This window comes from Gouania willdenowi, chromosome 7 (assembly GCF_900634775.1).
Source record: "Gouania willdenowi chromosome 7, fGouWil2.1, whole genome shotgun sequence".
NCBI lineage: Eukaryota > Metazoa > Chordata > Actinopteri > Blenniiformes > Gobiesocidae > Gouania > Gouania willdenowi.
Genome location: NC_041050.1, coordinates 3,914,411 through 3,936,238, shown reverse-complemented (window position 1 = coordinate 3,936,238; position 21,828 = coordinate 3,914,411). Strand labels below are relative to the sequence as shown.

The window sequence follows — 21,828 nt, the reverse complement described above, 5'->3', positions numbered from 1 at the left end:
TGTCTTTGGTGTATTTCTTTACATTTCCTGTAATTTTTGTAAAATTTCGTATTGTTTTGCATAATTTTTCTGATTTTTTTTTTGTGTGTAATTGTTCTTGTTCTGTTTTTGAGTTGTTTTTGTAAGTTTTTTTTTTTTGTTGTTGTGTCTGTTTCTCGAATCATGTTGTGCATTTTTTGCATCTGTTTTGTGTACGTTATTGTCATTTTGTGCATTTTTGTTGTTGTTTTGTATATTTTCCGTTTTTTGTATGTCTTTAGATTAATTTAGATTATTTTTGTTGTCTATTGTTTTTGTTTTGTTTTTTTCATTTAGCCTATGTGTATTTTCCTATATGTTTTTTTCCCCGAGACATTTTCTGTATTTTGGATGATTTTTTTTTTTTTTACTAATAGTAACTAGTTGTATTATAAAAATTGCATAATTTAATTATAATGGTAACTTTGTATATCGTCCCACGTCTACAGTTTAGCAATCCTCTGAACTAGTAACGTGCTTTTATTTTGAAGGCCGTTAACAGGTCACCCGAGAAGTAATTTAGTTGAGCTCGTTCTTAAACTCGACATTATTTCTATGCATCCGAGTCACACATAAACTCTACCAATGTAACAATTTAACACAACGTTGAAAAGCGGTTTTGAACAACATTGGTTGTATGTATTTAGCTTGAGTAACAAGCCACTTTGAGGACAAAAAATGCCCGAAATTAAAGTCACCCCGCTCGGTACGTAGCTAACTAGCATGCTAGGCTAGTTCCGTCAACACTGTCAATGTATCATTGTAGCTGTAGCTTTTCAGCTGCTGAAGGCGTATAGAACATTTTAATACCAGTATTCGATAGTCTAAAGCAGACAACGGACTTTTCCCTCTTATTTTTTAACATTAATGAGCTAATGTGGACTTTTATTCTCTCTCCAAGGTGCTGGACAGGATGTGGGCCGCAGCTGTATTTTGGTTTCTATTGGAGGCAAAAACATCATGTTGGACTGTGGGATGCACATGGGATACAACGACGATGTGAGTAAAACATTGTTAATTACTTTTAGTCACAGCATTTGGAATAAAATGAGAGTTAGTTTCAGTAAAAAAAAAAAAATAAAAAAAAAATGTCATCAGGACTAATTCAGTTATTGTCTAGTTTTAATTAACTAAATAAAGATGTTAGTCGACTTAACTTAATCTGTTACAGACGTAGTCTACTAAAATATAAAGCAAAATAGTTAATACATTATATAAAGATGCAATGACCATTTATTAACCTGATAAGACATGGTATTAACTACGGGTGTGTATTGCCTGGCATCTGGCGATATGATTAATATCCCGATACGATACGATATATCCCAATATGAAAGTACAAGGCGATTATTGAGATTTTTTTTTTTAATATGACTTAAGAAACAACTAATCTGTAAATTTGTACACATTCATGAGAACATTATGTATAAAAGATATTTTATTGGCATATTTTACACTCAAACACTGGCTTTAACATGCCATGTGCCAACAACTTAAAATAAAAAATTACGTACAATCTACCTGTGGCTTTTAAACCAACTTTGACTTTAATCCAACTTAATTGAGGTATACGCCTAGAACTACAACTTTTTTTTTACATTTTTTTGAAAAAACACAAGCTGTGCCCAGGTTTCAGTGCATTTCTTTGTGCAGCTACAATGTCTCCTGCAGTGGAAAAGACTTTCCTGGTTAAATAAAATAAAAAAAATTGATATGCATGCATTTTGAATTTATTTTTGTGGCCCTCGCTCTGATAGAAGTTCAACATTTCTGGGTTAAAGGAATAGAAAATGGTTAAAATATTACATTTAGTTAACATATATAAAATATATAAAACTCATAAAACCATTGCGCTTAAAGATTTATTATCAATTTTCAAAAACTCTAAATTTGAAAGCATTTGTTTTGCACTATTGTAGAATTGAATCAATATTAACCACAAGTGTCAAACTCAAGGCCCGGGGACCAAATCCGGCCCCTTAGAGCATCAAATTCGGGCCGCTCGAGAAAGTAAAAATAATAGGAAAAAAAACATGAAACATTTTATAAATTACTAACTAATTCAGTTGTAGATATCTCAGCCCCTCCAAATACAAACATTCAACATAAGTCCACAATATTTGCAGAGCTTGGTTTTCCAGTTCTTATATCACATGATGGCAGTCATTTTTAATCTCAAATTATTAAAAGAACTGGCAAATTTTCCTCAAATTATTCTACAAAATGTCCCCAAATTCCCAATATCAGGGATATTTAAGTCAAGATCATACTTTTTTATTTATATATCATTTATACATGGAAGTGCACATTAATGTTGAATTTTCTCTTTTTCCCACCTAAAATCTGTGGCCCACTTAAGCTCAAACTGGTCTGTTTTTGGCCCCTGAACTAAAATGAGTTGGACACCAATGGTATAACGGATTTATTTTTTCCACTTTTGTTATCAAAGTTATTTTTGTATTTTCATTTCAGCGTCGCTTTCCAGACTTTTCTTACATAACACAGAATGGACGCCTGACAGACTTTCTGGACTGTGTCATAATCAGGTTGGTTGTGTGTTGTGTGTTGTGTGTGTGTGTGTGTGTGTGTGTGTGTGTGTGTGTGTGTCGCTGTAAATTTGTCCTGAAATCATCAGCTCAGTTACGTCTGTTTCTTCACAGCCACTTCCACTTGGACCACTGCGGCGCTTTGCCCTACATGAGTGAGATGGTGGGCTACGACGGACCCATCTACATGACGCACCCCACCAAGGCCATCTGCCCTATTTTACTGGAGGATTTCCGCAAGATCACGGTGGACAAAAAGGGAGAAACCAACTTCTTTACCTCACAGATGATCAAGGACTGTATGAAGAAAGTGGTTCCTCTCAACCTCCACCAAACAGTGCAGGTGCAGCAAGGACGGCAGTGAAAGGGATCCTCTGTTTTTACAAATGTGGCCTAAAATCTTTGAAATGTTCTTAATAGAACATCTATGCCTAACAAAAAACATTACTTTGCACCATATTTGTTTAATTGCCTTTTAAAAATGGGACTACTTTACAGTTTTAGAGCCTGTGTGTCGCCATCTTGAAATCATGTGATTGATGATGTCACATGGCCCCACTGCCTGTGAACATCCCATTGTTTTCGATTGGAGTGAAACGTTCAGCCTGATTTTTAGATCATCGAGCAACTTTTTTAGTCAAAATGACAACTTGTGCTGCTTGTGGTTGCTCTAAATCAGGGATGTCAAACTCATTTTAGTTCAGGGGCCAAACATGGAGCAGTTTGATCACAAGTGGGCTGCAGGTTTTAGGCGGGAAAACAAACAATTTCAACATTAATGTGCCTAAGTTTGTACTTCCAGTTATAAATTAGACAATTTTTATTTAATTTTAGGAGATTTTGCGGTAAAAATTGCAGGATTTTGAAAAAAAATTGTTCTTTCAACAGCAGTTTACAACTGAATTATATGGTAATTTACACAATGATGCATTTTCACTTTCTTCTGCTGGCCGAATCAGATGCTCTGAAGGGCCGGATTTCAGTTTGTCACGTGCTCTAAATAATCAGGAAAAGTAAAATATATTGATGTAAACCTCTTTTGTTTACAGAAAGAGAATAAAAGCAGTTGTGAGCTGAAAAAAATTTGTGACCGCAGTGGGCGACAGTTCCATCTCTGCAGTTTGGTAGTAGACAATGAAGCAGAGAAGACGAGCTCTCCTAGGGGACCTTTACACCCCCTTAAACAGTGCAAAGACATGCTCTGGTGGCTGAAGTTAGCAAGTAATCACGGACTGTTGAAGGGCTCCCACCCAAAGGACTTCTATCCTCAAGGTTTGTGTGTCTTTGACAGTACGTGATTTACTCGTTAATTTCAGCCATTAGACCACATGTGTCAAACTCATGGCCCGGGGGCCAAATCTGGCCCTTTTGACCTTCCAATTCAGCATTCAGGAGAAAATAAAAAAACAGAAAAAACATGAATTATCGTGTTAATTATCAAATAATTCAGTTGTAGATCTTCCAGCAGTCAAAGAACTCAATTTGGCCCCTGAACTAAAATTACGTTAACACCCCTGCATTAGAGCATCAGACATGCACTATTTAAGGGAGAGTTAAGGCCCCTTAGGAAAGCTCTTCTTCTCTGCTTCATTATCTACTACCAAACCGCAGAGTTGGAACTGTCGCCCCCTGCGGTCACAGATCTTTTTTGGGTCACAATTGTTTTTATTCTCTTTCTGTAAACAAAAGATGGCTACATCAGCATCTTTAACTTTTCTTGATTTTTTTTTTAGAGCGACCAAAAGCAGCACAAGTTGTCATTTTGACTGAAAAAGCTGCTAAATGATCTAAGAAACAGGCTGAATGCTTCACTTTAATTGAAAACTACATCATGTTTACAGGCAGTTTACAATCATGTAATTTCAAGATGGCAAAACACGGGCTCTGAAACTGTAAAATGTAATTAAACAAATATGATGCAAAATAATGTGTTTTGTTAGACATAGATCTAATAATAAAGACGTCAATGTTTTTAGGCCACATTTGTAAAAACCTTGGAGGATCCCTTTAATGACACTCGCAGTGTGTTTGTGTTTGTGTTGTGATGGCGGCAGGTGGACGATGAGTTGGAGCTCAAAGCGTACTACGCTGGCCACGTCCTGGGAGCTGCCATGGTGCTCATTAAAGTTGGATCAGAGTCTGTGGTTTACACTGTAGGTGAAAATAAGCCTAAACTCTGTTACTTTCTTCTAATTTTACTCATGAGTTATGTGTTGTTTTTATTATTTCAGGGAGATTATAACATGACACCAGACAGACACTTAGGGTAAGTTTGAACTCTGTCGGAGAGTCTTAAAATGTTCTTTTTTTTACATTTTTATTCTGCTACGATGTGTAAATCCTAGAGCCGCGTGGATCGACAAATGTCGTCCAGACATTCTCATCTCTGAGTCGACGTATGCTACGACCATCCGCGACTCCAAGAGATGCAGAGAGCGGGACTTTTTGAAGAAGGTGCATGAGTCGATAGAGAGAGGAGGAAAGGTAAACCTTACACACCGTACATTAACGCTACTCATACTTTTTTTTCTGTGGGTTAATATTGTTGTTTTCATTTCAACACGACAGGTTCTCATCCCGGTTTTTGCTCTTGGACGTGCTCAAGAACTCTGCATTCTACTGGAAACATTTTGGTAGAGTTAGCATTTATTTTACCTGCACACACACATGCACATGCATATACTGTATTTTGTTTATTTAGAGGAATTTATCAATTTTTATTATGAATTATTTTTTTTATTTTTTGGTGATAAAAAATGTGTCCCCAGGAATGTTATTATTATTATTATTATTATTATTAGGTTAAGGTTTCATTTATTCAGACAACTTTTTTCAGGAACTTTGATCTCCTGACATGCTAAGACTGTCAACTGTCAGTCTTCATCAGAGGCGTCTGCTGATCGCTTTGATGTGTCCTTATGACTTCTTTCTGGGCGTGGCTAACTTGACATTGTATAACATTGAAATAATTAGTTTAAAGTGGCAAATAATATGGATGACAAATTGTGAATGTGGTTAAATTGGCAAAAATGAGCATGAAATATGGTGAAAAGAGGTTAAAAGTAACAATATTGGGTCAACATATGTGACTTTAGGTAAAAAAGTGGTGGAAAGGGTTTATGAGTGCTGAAAATGTCTTGAAAAGTGGAAAAAATGTGCATAAAAGACATTGAAATTTGATGGAGAAGTGGCATAATTGGGAGTAATGTAGAAAAAATACATTAAAAGGAGCAAAAATAGGTTAAAATATGGCAAGTTTGGTGTAGTTGCAGAAAAAGGGTGAAAATAAGCAAAAATGGGCTCAAATTGTTAAGAAAATATTCTTAATTTCTTGAAGCCATCTAGCTATCCCAGTGTCTCCTGACCCCAAGGTTGAGAACCCCTGACATAGACCTGCTAATCCTTGCTGCTGCTCACACAGGGAGAGAATGAACCTGAAGGCTCCGATCTACTTCTCCACGGGGCTGACGGAGAAAGCCAATCACTACTACAAGCTCTTCATCACCTGGACCAATCAGAAGATCCGGAAAACCTTTGTCCAGAGGAACATGTTCGAGTTCAAGCACATCAAGGCCTTCGACCGCTCCTACGCAGACAATCCTGGACCCATGGTGATGTTTCCCACCTGCATGTCTTCGTTGTTATTTGTATGGATGGAAATGAAGTGTAACAAGGTGAAATTGTGCAGGTGGTGTTTGCCACGCCGGGGATGCTCCACGCTGGGCAGTCTTTGCAGATATTTAAGAAATGGGCTGGCAATGAGAAGAACATGGTGAGTCTTGTTGTAGATATCTCCAAAATAATACACAATTTCAATGAAACCACAACATTTGCAGGACTCCCGTTTTCCTCATGCTTTTATCAAATAATGGCATTTTTAAACTCAAATTGATAAAAGAACTCTACCTTTTTCCCAATTCTTTCAAATTTCTTCAAATTATTCCACCAAATTTCCCCAAATTACATGACACCACTGCTGTAGTTCTTTGGTTAGATCAGACAATGGGTAACCGGCGGCTTACGCACAAAACTACGGCAAATTAAAAACAAATACGCATAAGACGACTAAAATTATCAAAATTATTCCGAAAACAGATGAGATAACTATAAAACAACACATAAATAGCATAAATATATACAAAATGACAATAAAAAATGCAAAACGCCAACAAGAATACATAACATGACACGAAAAACGCACATAGCACATATACAAAAAAAAGAAAAGAAAAATACACAAATTGATTCCAAAAATACACACAGAAAAATGCAAAAAAAACAACAAATACACACAAAATAAATATTCAAAACAAAAACACACCATGAATCCAGAAATACACAAAACAACATAAACACATACAATGAAAAACAACAAATATTCACTCAATGACTCCAAAATTACACAAAATGGCTGTAAAAAAACATGGAAAATTACAGCAAAATAGACAAGACATCTTAGATAGTTAAAAGTTATGCCACAAACACTCAAAACAACAAATACACACATGAATCTACAAAATACAAACTAATAATCCAAAAATAGACAAAACGACAACAAAATATACACAACAAAATGAAAAATAACTTACAAAACAGCAAATATTCACACAATGAATCAAAAAACACAGAAAACAGCAATAAAAACACAAAGAAAAATCATATGCAGAACAACAAAAATACGCAAAAAAATACACGAAACGACAAGAAATACACAAACCATTTGTTGTTTCCTGTGTTAATGCTCAGATTGGTCATTATTTTAAATGCTCACATGGATGTTGATAATGTGGCCCTCAGATCAGAGAATCTGGTTTGTGATAAATGTATACATTATATATTTTCTCATTGTAGGTGATCATGCCTGGTTATTGTGTACAAGGAACAATTGGTCATAAAATCCTCAACGGGCAGAGAAAACTGGAGATGGAAGGAAGATCAACGGTAAGGATTATTGTCATCATCTCGTAGCGTTTAACAGATTTTACTCATAAAAGGTGAAGAAATCAGCACATTTTCACTTTTTTCTGTTATAATGCAGACCAACTGTAGAAAGGCAAGAAAAAATGATGTAAAATGTTGAAATTGCATTTTGAATGTTTATTTTCATCTCCACTGTAAACATACTCTATTGCATTGTGGGAACAGTTTGGTGCATTGCATTGTGGGATGTGTAGTCCTGTACACAAGTGTTTTTACTTCATTCTTACTGTGATTTCTTGTGTTTACGCCCTAAAATCTCTGCCAACGTGACTTCCCAACACATTTGTGGTGTTTTTACTGAAAGTTGTGGTAAAACAATGGCAGATGTTTGTTTTGGGGTTTACACAGACAGATCTGAATCTTGCCAAAATTGAAATTCTGGCGTAATGAGGTGATGTAAAAGGGGATACTAGGAACAATCTAAAACAAAAATGGAGTTAAGCCAATCACTGTCCTCGTTGTTTGGTGAGAAACACAAGAAATCATAGTAAGAATGACAGAAAAACACTGCTATGCATCCATGTACAGGACTCCACATCCCACAATGCAATGCACAAAGCATTTCCGACAATGTCAATAAACAGAGTGTTTACAGTGGAGGTGAAAACTAACTTTCAACTGGCAATTTCAACCTTTGACATATATTTTCTTAAGGAAATTATCTTTGATTTCATTGATCTATGTTCCCAGCAACTTTGAGTTTGGAAGTAAAACATTATTTATCAGAATATTGCCACTCTTTGATAAACAATGACATTTGTGTCGTGAAGTTAAAGTGTAAAGCTTGCAGAAATAACATGAACTGACTGTAACTCTCCATTTGTTGCAGTTGGATGTGAAGCTGCAGGTGGAGTACATGTCATTCAGCGCGCACGCCGACGCCAAAGGCATCATGCAGCTCATTCGCATGGCCGAGCCCCGCAACATGCTGCTGGTGCACGGAGAGGCGTTAAAAATGGAGTTCCTCAAGGGGAAGATTGAGCAGGAGTTCAGTGAGTGCCAGGTTCAGTGTGTGTGAGGTGATGAACCAGATTTTGGTGAATGTTGTGTTTCCATATGGCAGATATTGACTGCTACATGCCAGCTAACGGGGAAACGATCACTGTGAGCACCAACCCCAGTGTTCCTGTGGACATCTCACTCAACCTGCTGAAGAGGGAAATGGCTCTGGGAGGTGTTCATCACTCTGTTCTCATTCATTAGTGACATAATTGCATGCTAATGCTAGATTCATGCTAATGTTAGGCTAATGTCATTGCTAGGCTAATGCTTGGTTAATGCCAGGTTAGTTCTAATAATAGGCTAATGCTATTGCTAGGCGAATGCTAATGCTAACATTAATGCTATGTTAATGCTAGTGCTAGCTAATGCAGTGCGACGTGGGCCAGCACCTGCATCCGCAATTGCATTTTCTTCAGGAAAAGCAAATATTCTAGTTCAGCTTTTTATCATATTGGGCCTGTACTACGAAACTGGATAAGTATATCCTGATAACTGTCCGTTAGCTTCACTTAACCAAACCTTTTCTGTCGGAGAGCAGCTGTACTACAAAGCAGGATATAAATACGTTCACTTTAAGAGAGGTGATTTCAGCCTGGCTACGTGCGCACTATAGTGAAATGGGTGGAGATTGCATCCTCAGACCAATCACAAACACGGATAAACTGTGTAGAGCAACATACGTCACTATTGGATAGTTCTTTAAAAATTAGCACACATGGAATGAAGTTAGAGCGATAACAGGAAATCCAGCTTTGTAGTACAGGCCCTTTAAGAAGAGTTTTTCCGAGACCACATTATCCAAGCCCCAAGTTTTTTGTGATTCGAGACCAAGATCATAAAAATCTATTTTCTGAACCATGACAAGGTTGAACAGTTAAAAAGTGGTCTCTCTATCATTTGACTTTTCATTTAAATACATTTAATAGACAAAAGCAAGGCTTCTGCAACTCTTTGAAAGCACAACGTGCACAAATCTCAAATCTTGACAAATTTGTTAGATTGAACTCTTGCAAAAAAGAAACATTCCTTGTATGCATTTAAAAGCCACTGATAAGTGAAAATCGGGTGTTTATTAGTGACGTGAATGGGGATTAAAGTTTCAGAAGGATTTCTGACTAAAAATGAGATGGACCAATGTCCAGTGTTTACAGACATCTGACACATAAGAAACTGGAAAAGATTTCCAATCAGTGAGCTAATGCTAAATGCTAATGCTAAATGTTTGAAGTCAAATTACAACATTAATTAATCAGGAACAGTTTACAGTCATTTTTCTTATCATCACATTATTTAAGTTTTTTAAAATCAGTGCTCATCTCTACTGGTCATAAAGGAAAATCTAACCTCTCCGAGACAAGACCAAGACCTTATCATGTGATCTCCAGCACTACAACACTATTCTGTAGTAGAATTGTAACATTTGTATTTGTGTTATAGGTCCTCTGCCTGATCCAAAGAAACCTCGTACCATGCACGGGACTCTGATCATGAAGGAAAACGTGAGTGTACATTTATTACCTCTGCCACGTCACATATTCACCGGCGTTTGACTATTTTGCTCTTGTTTTGCATATTTTTTGTTGTTGTTTGGTACGTTTTTCTCTCGTTTTGTGTATTTCTGTGGCCATGATGTGAGTTTATTCAGCAAATGTGTATATTTGCTGCTGTTGTGTACTTTTCTGTCATTTTCTGTGTTTGCTGTCAGTTTGTGTATTTTTGTTGTCGTTTTGTATATTTTCATGCAATTTGATGTATATTTTTATGTATATTTACAGCCGCCGGTAATACTTTCAGTGAGTGTAGTAGTCATTAATAGCACACAATACCAGAGGTCTGATGCTATGGCCACAGTTACATGATGTTTTTTAGTTCAGAATTGATTATTCAGAATTAAATTATTCAGAATTAAAGCGTTCTACTTCATGTTGACATGGAAATAGTAATTTTGAATTGAGGTTTACATGGAAAACATTGTTTTATTCAATTCCGCTTTTACAAGATTGAGGAATGATTTAATTTGGAATTTAAATCGGAATAAACCAGCCACTTGATTTGGATTTAAGTTTAATTCGGAATTACCATCTTCATTCTGAATTAAGTGTTTACAAGGTCAGTTTAAAGAGGATTTAACTTTTATTCTGAATTAAAGGGGAATTAAAGCTCTCACGTAAACGTGGCCAATGTTGTGTTGCCCTTTTTACACTTTTTAATCTGTTTGTACGATGCATAAAAGTCACACTGTGTGACAATAGAAAGTGTTGGTAATTTCTGAGTCCAATCTAATGTAACATTTCAACGCTTCCTCTCTGTGAGCGTAGAGTATGAAGCTGGTGTCGTCAGAGCAGGCCCTGAAGGAGCTGGGGCTCAATGAGCATCAGCTACGCTTCACCTGTCGCGTTCAGCTCCAGGACCCGCACAGCGACCTGGACACACTCCACAGAATCTACACACACCTAAAGAGGTGAGAAAACCAAACCAACCAACCTCAAACACCCCATATAACGATATACAGACTCTATCCTAAAACATAGAATATCATGGAAACGTTGTTAATATATTTTATTTCATACTGGACCTCAAGCAGCTTGGGTATAAGTTTAACTTTTTGAACAGAATTATGGAAATTAAACAACTTTTCCATGATATTCAAATTATTTGGAAAGGGTCTGTGTATCGTAGTGCGATATAAAAACGTCTATAAACCTCTATCGTTTATATTGCTAATTTAATGTGTGTGATCTTGGTCTCACTCTGTTGCTAAAATAAGCGTTAAGTGTTTAGTTCAGTGCGACAAAGATGCAGAAAATGGATACCATGGAATGTGGAGGTGAAACACTGCTTTTTTCACCCAGATTGGGTCCCCCAGGAGCGACCGGAATCATCATTTAGTCTGGTTACAAACTGTGTCACTACAGCCAATGTGACACTTCCAAGCAAAATAGATGCAAACGTGTCTCACAAATGAAAGTGTTGATTTATCTCCTGCTGCTCTAGAAGGACTTTTAAAAAATATCAATGAACCGAACTCTCCTATCATAATATGATGTTTGATGGAGTGAAATTCACTACAGGTACGGTTTATAAACGATAGCAGTGAACATTATTGTTGGTTTTTGAGCCCCCTGGTGGCATTTTCACCTTCAAATTTACAAATCAGAACATGTGACAACAGTATATGGAGCAAAAGTCACGAATATCCCTTCATTGAGAAGATTCTTAAAGGGGAAGTACCATTTATTTTGGGACATTTCATTTTTTTATATAATAAAATATATAATGAATAGCAATTTTCTGTTTATTTCATGTAATTTTAAGGAAGAAATACTATATGTGGGTATTAGGGATGTAACGATTAATCGTAAGGCAGTTAAAAATTGATTCATAGATATCACAGTTGATATTGATTTTCTGAAAATTGAATCGCAGTACTTTTTTTAACCAGCAGAGGGCGCTATCCACAAGTGTAGACGGCGGGCGGAGTCTGCTAATACTTTCTTTCTGGCTGCCTTCTACTCTTAAATATGTTAATCAATGATTCATTGCCCCTTTAGCACCGAAAGAAAATCTGTAATAATACTTGAATATCTGTAAAAGTCACGTTTTTCTATTAGCTCTGTCTGCTAGCATGGCTTCTCTTCTTCACTGCAAGATATCTGCATGCCAACCGACCACTGTGTTACCAGCGCCCTCTGCTGGTCCAAACAAATATGACGTAAATCAGTGCAATCACGTTTTTTTTTCTTTTTTTTTTTAAAGTCCAATTGTTAAGGCACAAAATACATTTTCAGTTGCACTTTTAAAAAGAAAAATAACTATTATGCAGTTTTGCATTGTTTATTATAGAATCAGAATTTAAATTAATAGGCTTCATTTTCATTTGTATTATTCCTTTATTTATTTCATTCAAGATTTATTTTTAGTCAAATTGCATTGTTTTGAATAGTTTATCAAGGAATTCTTTTGACAATGAAAAATAAAAGGAAAATAGTACAGTATTTTCTAGTTTTTTTCCCAAAAAAAAAATTGTCTACAGTCCCATTTTGTAAAATAAATCGTGAGAGAATCGTATCGTGAACCCAGTATCGTGAATCGAATCGTATCGGGAGTTGAGTGAATCATTACATCCCTAGTAGGTATGTATTGTTATCAGGATATAAATTATCTATATTGTGATGTTCTCCATGTCACATAGCACTACTCTGCACTCATTGCTTCTACTGTGTCTGTAATTTAATTTGTCCCACGTTGTGTGGCTGCAGTCTTTTAAAAGGTTACACCATCCAACACGTTCCCGACGGCACCGTCATGGTGGAGTCCATCGTCATCAAAGTTTCTTCTTCTGCTGAAGATCCGAACAACAAAGTCCTCCTGCTCTCATGGAGTTATCAGGTAGAATGTCACACATTGACTTCATTATTTTTAATTAAAATCATGAAGCTTCGTAGATTTGATGCGACAAAGAAGATACAAAACATTTGATCAAATCACCACAAAATTTTGTACAACAAGCAGAAATCTGACAAATGTGTTTTCAACAATAGCTTGTTTAACCTGTTTTGATCTCGTGTTACATACGATGTAATTTGATTCCGTCCTGTTACGCTTTTGTTTGGGGGGAGATTCAATAATAACAACAATAATTCCTGCCATGTTAAATTATCTTATGTCGTCACCTACATAATAAAATTACCTTCATTATGTGGCTATTTTTAGATTTTATTTCTAAATAATTTTCATTTTGAAAATAATTGAATTCTATTCTGTATTTTCTATTTTTTTTTTTTTTACAATTTTACTTTATTTAATTTTTTTACAACAATGTTTTTTATAACAAAAAATGTTATATTTAATATATTATTTTTAATTTATTGTATTTATTGTTAGGGATTACATCTCAAAATGACTTGCACAGCTTTTAGCTTTAATTACATACACAGTTTACTGAAGTTTTGATATCATAAATTATATGAAATAAGCTGTAAATGTAAAGTCTGAAAACCTCAAATCTCGTGAGAGATCAGGACCAAATGTTCTGGATGATACATTGTTGAAAGGAAAAGTGAGTGACTCATAAATCTGCTGTATGATCTGAACCACAATGAGGTTAAACACAAATATAAATGTCAGAGGACACCAAGTACTGTTTCCTGCTTTACAGTTTCATCAGAACAGATCAGAAATAACATAAGATGTGGGGTGAGATCTGTAAACGACCACAAGAGGTGAAAATAGTAATGTGGGCAGATGCTTAGTCACTGTTAGTGAGCGAAGAACATGGAAACAAATGTACACGTGGGCTGATCATTTCTACCTCTGACTTGTTTGTCTTTAAAAACGTTCCTGTCGTCTGATTTGAGAACTTCTCAAACAAATACATTTACACATTTTCCAACAATCAGTGAACACATTAATATATGTTTACAGTCTTCTTATGTGGCCATATTTGAGACATTTACAGTACCTTAATACAGGGCTCAGAAGTCTGTTATATATATATATATATATATGTATGAAATGCATTTTAATCATTATTTATATTGGAATGAAAAGGGCCCTGTGTGAAAATAAGCTGGTTGTTAATCACAGTTTTGCACTAAAACAAATATTCATGCTGCATCAGGGCCCTGGCCTAGCAAATAAATACACATCACACACAATAAATATCAAATAACTCTATTCTATGCTTAAACTTTCTCAAATATAAATCTAGCTCAAAAAAGATACAGTATAAAAATATCTAATGTGGCGCATTTGTCACTTTGTGGACTAATCCTGGCTACTCTGTATTTGTAACACATTTTAATAAACAAAATCTAATTCTTGAAAAATAAAATGTCTCTGGGGTCGTTGGACTTTTGTGACGTCATTATGGGATCACGACCCAAAAAAGATTGGGAACCTCTAGGTTAATGTGAAGAAAAAAGAAAGCTTACATAATAATGCAAGAAAGTAATAATATCTGGTCGAAAAAAACTTACAGTAGGGGACCAACAACATGGTTTGTATCCAGGGCCCAAAATGTGGTGCTACACCCCTGTGCGCACGTATGTATTTACGGTGGGAAGAGTGTATAAAAAGCACAATAAGGTTTAAAATGTAAGATATCTCAGCCAGTTTTTAACAGTAGGAAATGATAAACGGGATAAAGTTGTCAATATTTCCACGTTAGGTTTGTTCGGGAGTGACTGCGCACTGGACTCTGAGGCTGACAGAGAGACTCACGTGACTGACACACTCAAACACTGGATACAGTAAAAACAATCTGCCAGTATTTAGAAGGAAACAATAAACAGCATACATTTTCCAAATCAACAAGTTACGTTTGTTCAGAAGCGATCGCGTCCAGATTCTAGAGTCTGAACTCAATGTGATCACTCCTGAGGTGATGGTGCATGGTAGTGGTCGGAGGGAATGCTATATCAGTCTGGTTCAGGTAAAAAGTCCTAATTAAAAGCTGTGAATGGACTGATATGCAGACGTGGAGCAGTGAGGAGGAGACTTCATGTGAAGAAGGAAACTTATCAGTAGAAACTGATCAGAATACACAGAAATCTTCGTTAAATCTAATAGGAGTACAGTAGTCCGCCTACCTGCCTGTTCTGATTGGCTGAGTCATCTGAAGGGCACCCTCATCAGCCAATGGAATTCGGCCTTTATGTGAATTTTTCTTGGAAAATTGCTAAATTTTTGGAATGAAGCTAACGCAATGGTGCGTTCAATAGCCCGGAAATTACTGTACTTTTAAATTCAAACCCTATTTTTGTTGCTGGACAGGATGAAGACCTGGGAAGTTTCCTGTCATCGCTGCTGAAAAAGGGGCTTCCATCTGGGCTGTGCTGAGACGTCCTTCATCCCAAAACATTTGGAAGAGTATTACGTATTTTTTAAACTCTAGTGGTTCCAAACTCTGACCTCAGACTGAGATTCTCCTTTTGAACATCAGCAGCAGCCGTTGGACTGACCCTGCTGGGTTCAGTTAAACAGTAAGGAGACACTGTTCTGTCCTGATTTGTTGCACAAAAAACACAAACACATTTTGATGCACAAAACCTTGTGAATAAACATTGTTTTTACATGACGCTTTTTGTAGAAATACAGTGATTATAATGGACAGCACAATCAGAACTTGTGTTTCTTTTCCTGATCAGATCACCTGTTCTTTCTTGACCTTAGAAACACCTTTTTGTTGCATTGCCTACGACACGTGACCAACTCAAGGCCCGGGGACCAAATCTAGTCCTTTGGAGCATCCAATTCGGTCCACAAGAAAATGTAAAAATGATAGAAAAAACGTGAAACATTTTGTAAATTATCAACTCATTCAGCTGTAGATATCTCAGCCTCTCCAAATACAAAACATGTATTTAAATCTATATATTTGCAGAGCTCAGTTTTCCAGTTCTTACACCACATGACAATCATTTTTGATCTCATATTGTTGAAAGAACTCTCAATTTTTCCAAAATCTAGCTAATTTTCCTCAAAGTATTCCACGAAATGTCCACAAATTCCCAAAATCAGGGAAATTTAAGTGAAGATCCTGCAGGGACTGATATACTTATTTACAGTGATTATCATGTACAGAACTATCAGATCATCTCTTCTCTTTTAACCTTAGAAACACCTTCTTGTTGCATTATGTCAAACTCAAGGCCCGGGGACCAAGGATTGATATTTGTTATTTATTACTTGGATATTGTCGGTTTATTACATAATACATAGAAGTGCAAACTAGTGCACAGTAACATTAAATTTACATGTTTTCCTGCATATAATCTGTGGCCAACTTGAGATCAAGCTGCTCCATATTTGGCCCCTGAGCTAAACTGAGTTTGACACCCACGACATCATCTCTGTTCCTCTCGTCACTTCACTGTGATGGTGTAAACTCGTCTGCTCCTGGCCACCCTCCCCCACAGCCACATCCTCCTGAAGTTGCAGCTGCAGTGGTTGCTGGTGACGTAGTACAGCACCGGGTCCAAACAAGTGTTGAGCACCAACATCGCCGTGGTGACCCGGCGGGCGATGTGCACGGCACGGGCTAAGGAGGAGCAGCGCTGGATGATGCCGTTACGGTGCAGCACCTGCAGCAGGTAGACCACATGGTTGGGCAGGAAGCAGAGCAGCGTGATGACCAGGATGATGCAGATGATCTTCACGGCTCGTTTGGCTGCTTTGGTTCGTATCTTTGAGATGCGTCGCGCCGCTAACGGGTAACACACCAGGATGATGACGCTAGGCAGCAGAGAGAAGAAGATCAGACTCATGATGCTGTAGTGGCCCATGCGGTTGAGCCACTCCTTTTTTGCAAAGTTCTCAAAGCAACGGCGCCGGTGTCCCTGGTGGTCCACTTCGGTTTCCAGAGGTCCCATCAGGTTGAAAACCAGCACGGCGACCCCAGCGACGCACCACAGGGTGCCGCTGACCAGCATGGAGCAGCAGGAGTTGCGCAGCCTCAGGTAGATGTGCGGGTGCACCGTGGCCATGTAGCGGTCTACACAGATGCAGCTCATGAAGCAGATGCTCAGGTAGGTGTTAGCAAAGAACACGCTCCCAGTGATCCTACACGCCACGTCCCCAAACGCCCAGTCGTTCCAGTGCAGGTGATAGTGGACCCTGAAGGGCAGCACGCACAGGATGAGCAGGTCGGCCACGGCCAGGTTCCTGATGTACACGCTGAACGCTGTACGAGGGCTCGCCCTGAAGGTGGACAGGAACGCCAGGTTACCAGGGAGACCGATGAAGATGGTGATGATGTAGACCACTGGGAACAAGTAGTGCTGGTACTGCTCTGGGGGCTCACTGCAGCTGGTGGTGTTGGTCACGTTCATCCTAGACTGTAGTCTGACTGTAGAGATACATTTACAATAAAGTTATACATCGCTCTGCTTCAGTGTCTCCCATCATTCTCCCTTTACTTTTACTTTTTTTTGGATCTCCAGTGGCTAGAGCAGAGTAGTGATAGACATCTGCCGGCCGATATTTTTGTGTTTTGTACGTGTATCGTCCGATTCGACTGCTGCGTTTGCCGATCCGCATTATTTACAGAGAGCAGAAATATTTTTTACTTGTTCTTTTTCTACATCACCTGTTTTTAACTAGTAGTGTCACGATACAACTTTTTCACTTCCGAGACGATACAGATATTGCGGCCTTGAGTGTTGGACGATACCGATATCAATGCGATATCAGCACGAATCACACATACTTTTATTACTTATTTTGTAGTGTGGAATGTTAGAAAAGGCTTAATAAAGTTAAGTTACTCAAACAGAGAACAATACTCAACAACAGTAGGGACGAGAAAACTGACACATTTATTATTAACCAATTGGTTACATACATTTTAACTTTCAACATAATATCTACAGTATTCTACAATTGAATAGATATAATATATTTATACTCCCAGTCTATAATAGGGGTGTGTATTGCCATGAATCCGATATATCCAATACTAAACAGTATGATATCAATATCAATAATTGCGAAGTTCACCTTTACAAGTGCAAAATGGTATGATATACAATTTATTTCATTTATATTTGAAAAAAATGTTGCCTTTTTGAAAAAGGTCAAAATTATGATTCTTTTTCAACACTCATAAAAACAATCATGCAATGTGAAATCACATATTTTAAAACAGTAATTATTCCTTTATTTTAACCATTTTTCTCTGCTCAATGACCCCCACCTCAAACCCCCACCCTCGTGTCCTCCTGCCATGACATCACGGAACCACTGACTTAGAATAAAAAAAGAAGACTTATCTTACTCTTTGTTCACCCTCTGTTTTTCATTGCATTTAACATTTCGTATTTATTTTAAACCATTGAAGACACTGAAAAGACCTTAAATGAATAAATACGAACTCACCAAGTTGAAGCGTTGATATTTTCTCACTCTTCAAATCCAGTTGTTGTTCTGCTGTAGTTTATGCTGCATCTGTCAGAATACAGTGAGAACTCACTATGAGGCTCTTTGATCAGCCCTCTTCATTTCCTGTTTCAGTTATGATCGACAGGAAACCAAAGCATGAAAACATATACTGAGATGATTTATAGAGCCCATGCTTTCCTCCTCCTACTCACCAGTGACAAATATATATATTTGTTTTCAACACTTCTTTCAGTAAACAAAGAAGGCTTAATTACATTGGCTTCTTTAACTAGTTTTTTTTTTTAGAGCAACAAAAAAACAGCACGTCTGCTAAATCATGTGTCAAACTCATGGCCCGGGCGCCAAATAAGGTCCTTTGGAGCATCCAATTCAGCCCGAGAAAAACATGAATCATTGTGTAAATGAAACTCAACAATATTTGCAGGTGCTCACAGTTTTCACAGTATATCACATAATGTTAAACAGTTGAAATAACTCAAAAATTATACAAAATCCTTCAATTTTACTCAAATGTTTCTATAATATTTCCCTTATTTAATAGAAATTGGTCACAAAACCTTGTAAATTTAAAGTGTAGATCCTGCTGGGACTGATATCAATTGTTGCTTGGATATTGTTGATTTCTTACATATTTTTTTAATTTTATTTATATGTAGATGTGCAAACTAGGGCACAATAATGTTGAAATTACTTGTTTTTCGCATAAATCTGTGGCCCCTGTGAGATCAAACTGCTCCATATTTGGCCCCTGAACTAAATGAGTTTGACACCCCTAAAAGGTTTTAACCTTTTCAAAAGTAGCCGAGGGTTTGTTTTCACCTCGATGGAAAAACTAAAGATATTTCAACGAAAAAATAGCATCAGTGAATCTGAAATTGTGAAGATTATATTATCATTCCTTTCCTGATTTTACATTTAATTAGAAAATGTAGTGGTAACGGAAAGTCGGATAATAATAATAATATTAATAACTTGTGTAATGAGTGTGATTGTGATGGCAATAAGTGAGCAAGAAGACAAACTTTCTACAAGAAGTGAGTAGAACAAATGTCCTGTATCTGTTGTCTGTGACTGAGGAGATGGAAACCTCACTGGTTTTACTGTGTGTGTGTGTGTGCAGAGTGCAAACATGCAGACAGTGGTTTGTTACGACAGTTTGTGGTTTGACAATGGGATGAGTTGTGTTTGGGTTCATGTTGCTGCTCTTGTGTTTAGCTAAAAAAAAAACACAGAAATACGTAAAATCACAACAAAAATTCACAAAATTACTCAAAAACATACAAAATTACAGAAGAATTTATAAAAAGACAACAAAAATACACAAAGATAGCACATAAATATACATGTAATTACAACTGAAATGCACCAAATCAACCAAAATTGCTCAAGAAGACTAAAAATACTGAAGAACAACAGGAAATTATACAAACTGACAACAAGAATAATAACAAAAATATAAAATCATAGAAAAACACACAAAAAGACAACAAAAACCACTAAATTATGTACCATGATGACAAAAATACACAAATTGACTCAAAAACATACAAAATGACTCAAAAACATACACAAATACTGTAGATAGCACAAAAATATACATGTAATTACAACAGAAATACACCAAATCAACCAAAAGTTGCACAAGAACACTAGAAATACATGGAAATAAAAGAAAAATACACAAAATGACTCAAGAACATACAAAATCACAGAAAATTACATACGAGTACAACAGCAATACACAAAGATACATTAACATGTGAAATTATACACAAAATTAACCAAAAGTTGCACAAGAAGACCAAAAATACACAAAATTAACAGAAAATTTAGAGAATGACAACAAAAATACACAAATTCACTCCAAAAAACACACGATTACAAAATAACGGATTTGGGCTTTATGTTTGACTCTTTATTCAGTAAGTTATCATTGGTATTTCTTTTTGAATACATTTCCAGCACAATATCATTTAATGTGTGTTTTACAGAAATAAACACGATAAGGAGAAAGAAAAGCACAGATTGAAACTTCAAAGTTGCACTTCAGGGGATGACCACAAGATGTCAGCAGAGAGTTATCAGACTAAGTGAGTTTCATTCGTAGGTTTAAAGTTTTTTTTGGATACATTTATTGTTAGTTTTTACTATTTTTATTATCATTTTTGAGTACATAATTATTAATAACTACATTCTACACACAATGCAAAAAAAAAAATACACAGAAATGACGGAAATCAACTTCCAAAACACACATTAATACACAAAATGGCTTCCCATTTCAACATAAAACTGACAAAATCACATTAATATGCAGAATGATAAAAAAATATACCAAACAACAACAACAAAAATACGCAAAATGAATCGAAAAACGCATGAAACGACAACAAAAACACAAAAATTCATATAAATACACAAAGTGACAGAAAACTATACCAAACAACAGCAGAAATACACATTATGCTTCGACAAACACATGCAACGACAACAAAAATGCACAAAATGACTACAAAAACACTGAAATCAATCACAAATACACAAAAATAATGAAAGATTATACAAAATGACAGAAAAATACATAGAATGACAACAAAATTAGACAAAATGACGTCCAAAACATCTAGATGCACAAATTTTCTCCAAAAACGCACAAAAAAAAAACAAAATCACAGAAATAATTTGTTCTTTCCTGTATTAATGCTCAGATCGATCATTATTCTCAACACTGATGATGAATGTTGATCATGTGACTCAGATGTGATACAATCTCCTGTTGTGATAAAAGTTGATCGTCTCTGGTTTAAAGGCTCACACTTGAATGTTGAGCATCTGCTCTGATCAGGGCTCATCTTTCCTCCCACAGCAGCATCATTGCCATAGCAACGCAGCCTCCTTTCTGTTTTTCTCCTCCTCTTCACCACGAGGAGGCGAGCCTCCAGCTTTTCTTGCCCCACTTTTCTTCCCCTCCTGAAACAACGTGAAACAACATGGGTCCAACACAAAAGACAAAGTGTCGAGAGGAACGCACTCGTCATCTGCTCAGATACATTTTATAAAGTCTTTTTTTAATTTATAACATTTGTTTACATCACCATGGGATTTAAAGCTGCAGGGGAAAATGTTTTTTTAATCAGATAAAGACATAGTATAGGCCTCAAAGATGAATAAATCAAAACAATGGCAGAACAGCCAATCACTGCCCTCCTTGACTAGAGAAAAAACACAAGAAATCCCGTAAGAATTAAGTAAAAAAAACACTTTTATACATCCGTCTACAGCAGGGGTTCTCAACCTCGGGGTCAGAAACCCATTTGGGGTCGCGAGACACTGGGAGGGGGTCGCCAGAGTCCTTCAAGAAACTAAGAATATTTAGTGAACA

The 21,828-nt window shown here is 36.6% G+C and overlaps 2 protein-coding genes across 3 annotated transcripts; one reads left to right on the top strand and one right to left on the bottom strand.

The window, feature by feature from the left end:
- The first annotated feature begins 513 nt into the window (after positions 1-513).
- On the top strand, positions 514-15,624 carry ints11 (integrator complex subunit 11). 2 transcript variants are annotated; one of them, XM_028452298.1, is made up of 17 exons: positions 514-724; positions 920-1,017; positions 2,491-2,564; positions 2,679-2,907; positions 4,619-4,717; positions 4,796-4,830; positions 4,910-5,048; positions 5,133-5,197; positions 5,986-6,175; positions 6,253-6,336; positions 7,416-7,505; positions 8,374-8,536; positions 8,608-8,718; positions 9,984-10,045; positions 10,865-11,007; positions 12,806-12,935; positions 15,321-15,624. In XM_028452298.1, exons 1-17 carry the CDS (start codon positions 697-699, stop codon positions 15,384-15,386), a joined length of 1,806 nt encoding a protein of 601 aa, XP_028308099.1. In that variant the 5' UTR covers positions 514-696; the 3' UTR covers positions 15,387-15,624. The 2 variants fall into 2 exon arrangements, with proteins under 2 accessions (XP_028308099.1, XP_028308100.1); XM_028452299.1 differs by lacking the exon at positions 8,608-8,718.
- LOC114466676 (uracil nucleotide/cysteinyl leukotriene receptor) lies at positions 15,544-18,556 on the bottom strand. Its single transcript, XM_028452309.1, has 2 exons — positions 18,423-18,556; positions 15,544-17,394 (listed from the first exon to the last, which is right to left on the bottom strand). Exon 2 carries the CDS (start codon positions 17,375-17,377, stop codon positions 16,412-16,414), a length of 966 nt encoding a protein of 321 aa, XP_028308110.1. The 5' UTR covers positions 17,378-17,394; positions 18,423-18,556; the 3' UTR covers positions 15,544-16,411.
- Positions 18,557-21,828: the final 3,272 nt, after the last annotated feature.

What these genes read in the sequence shown, in the direction of transcription:
- ints11 (XM_028452298.1), top strand. Translation starts at nt 697, where the DNA reads ATGCCCGAAATTAAAGTCACCCCGCTCG. An exon ending in AGATGGAAGGAAGATCAACG is followed by an intron (nt 7,506 to 8,373) that starts GTAAGGATTATT and finishes CATTTGTTGCAG; the next exon opens with TTGGATGTGAAGCTGCAGGT. An exon ending in CTCTGATCATGAAGGAAAAC is followed by an intron (nt 10,046 to 10,864) that starts GTGAGTGTACAT and finishes CTGTGAGCGTAG; the next exon opens with AGTATGAAGCTGGTGTCGTC.
- LOC114466676 (XM_028452309.1), bottom strand. Translation starts at nt 17,377, where the DNA reads ATGAACGTGACCAACACCACCAGCTGCAGTGAGCCCCCAGAGCAGTAC.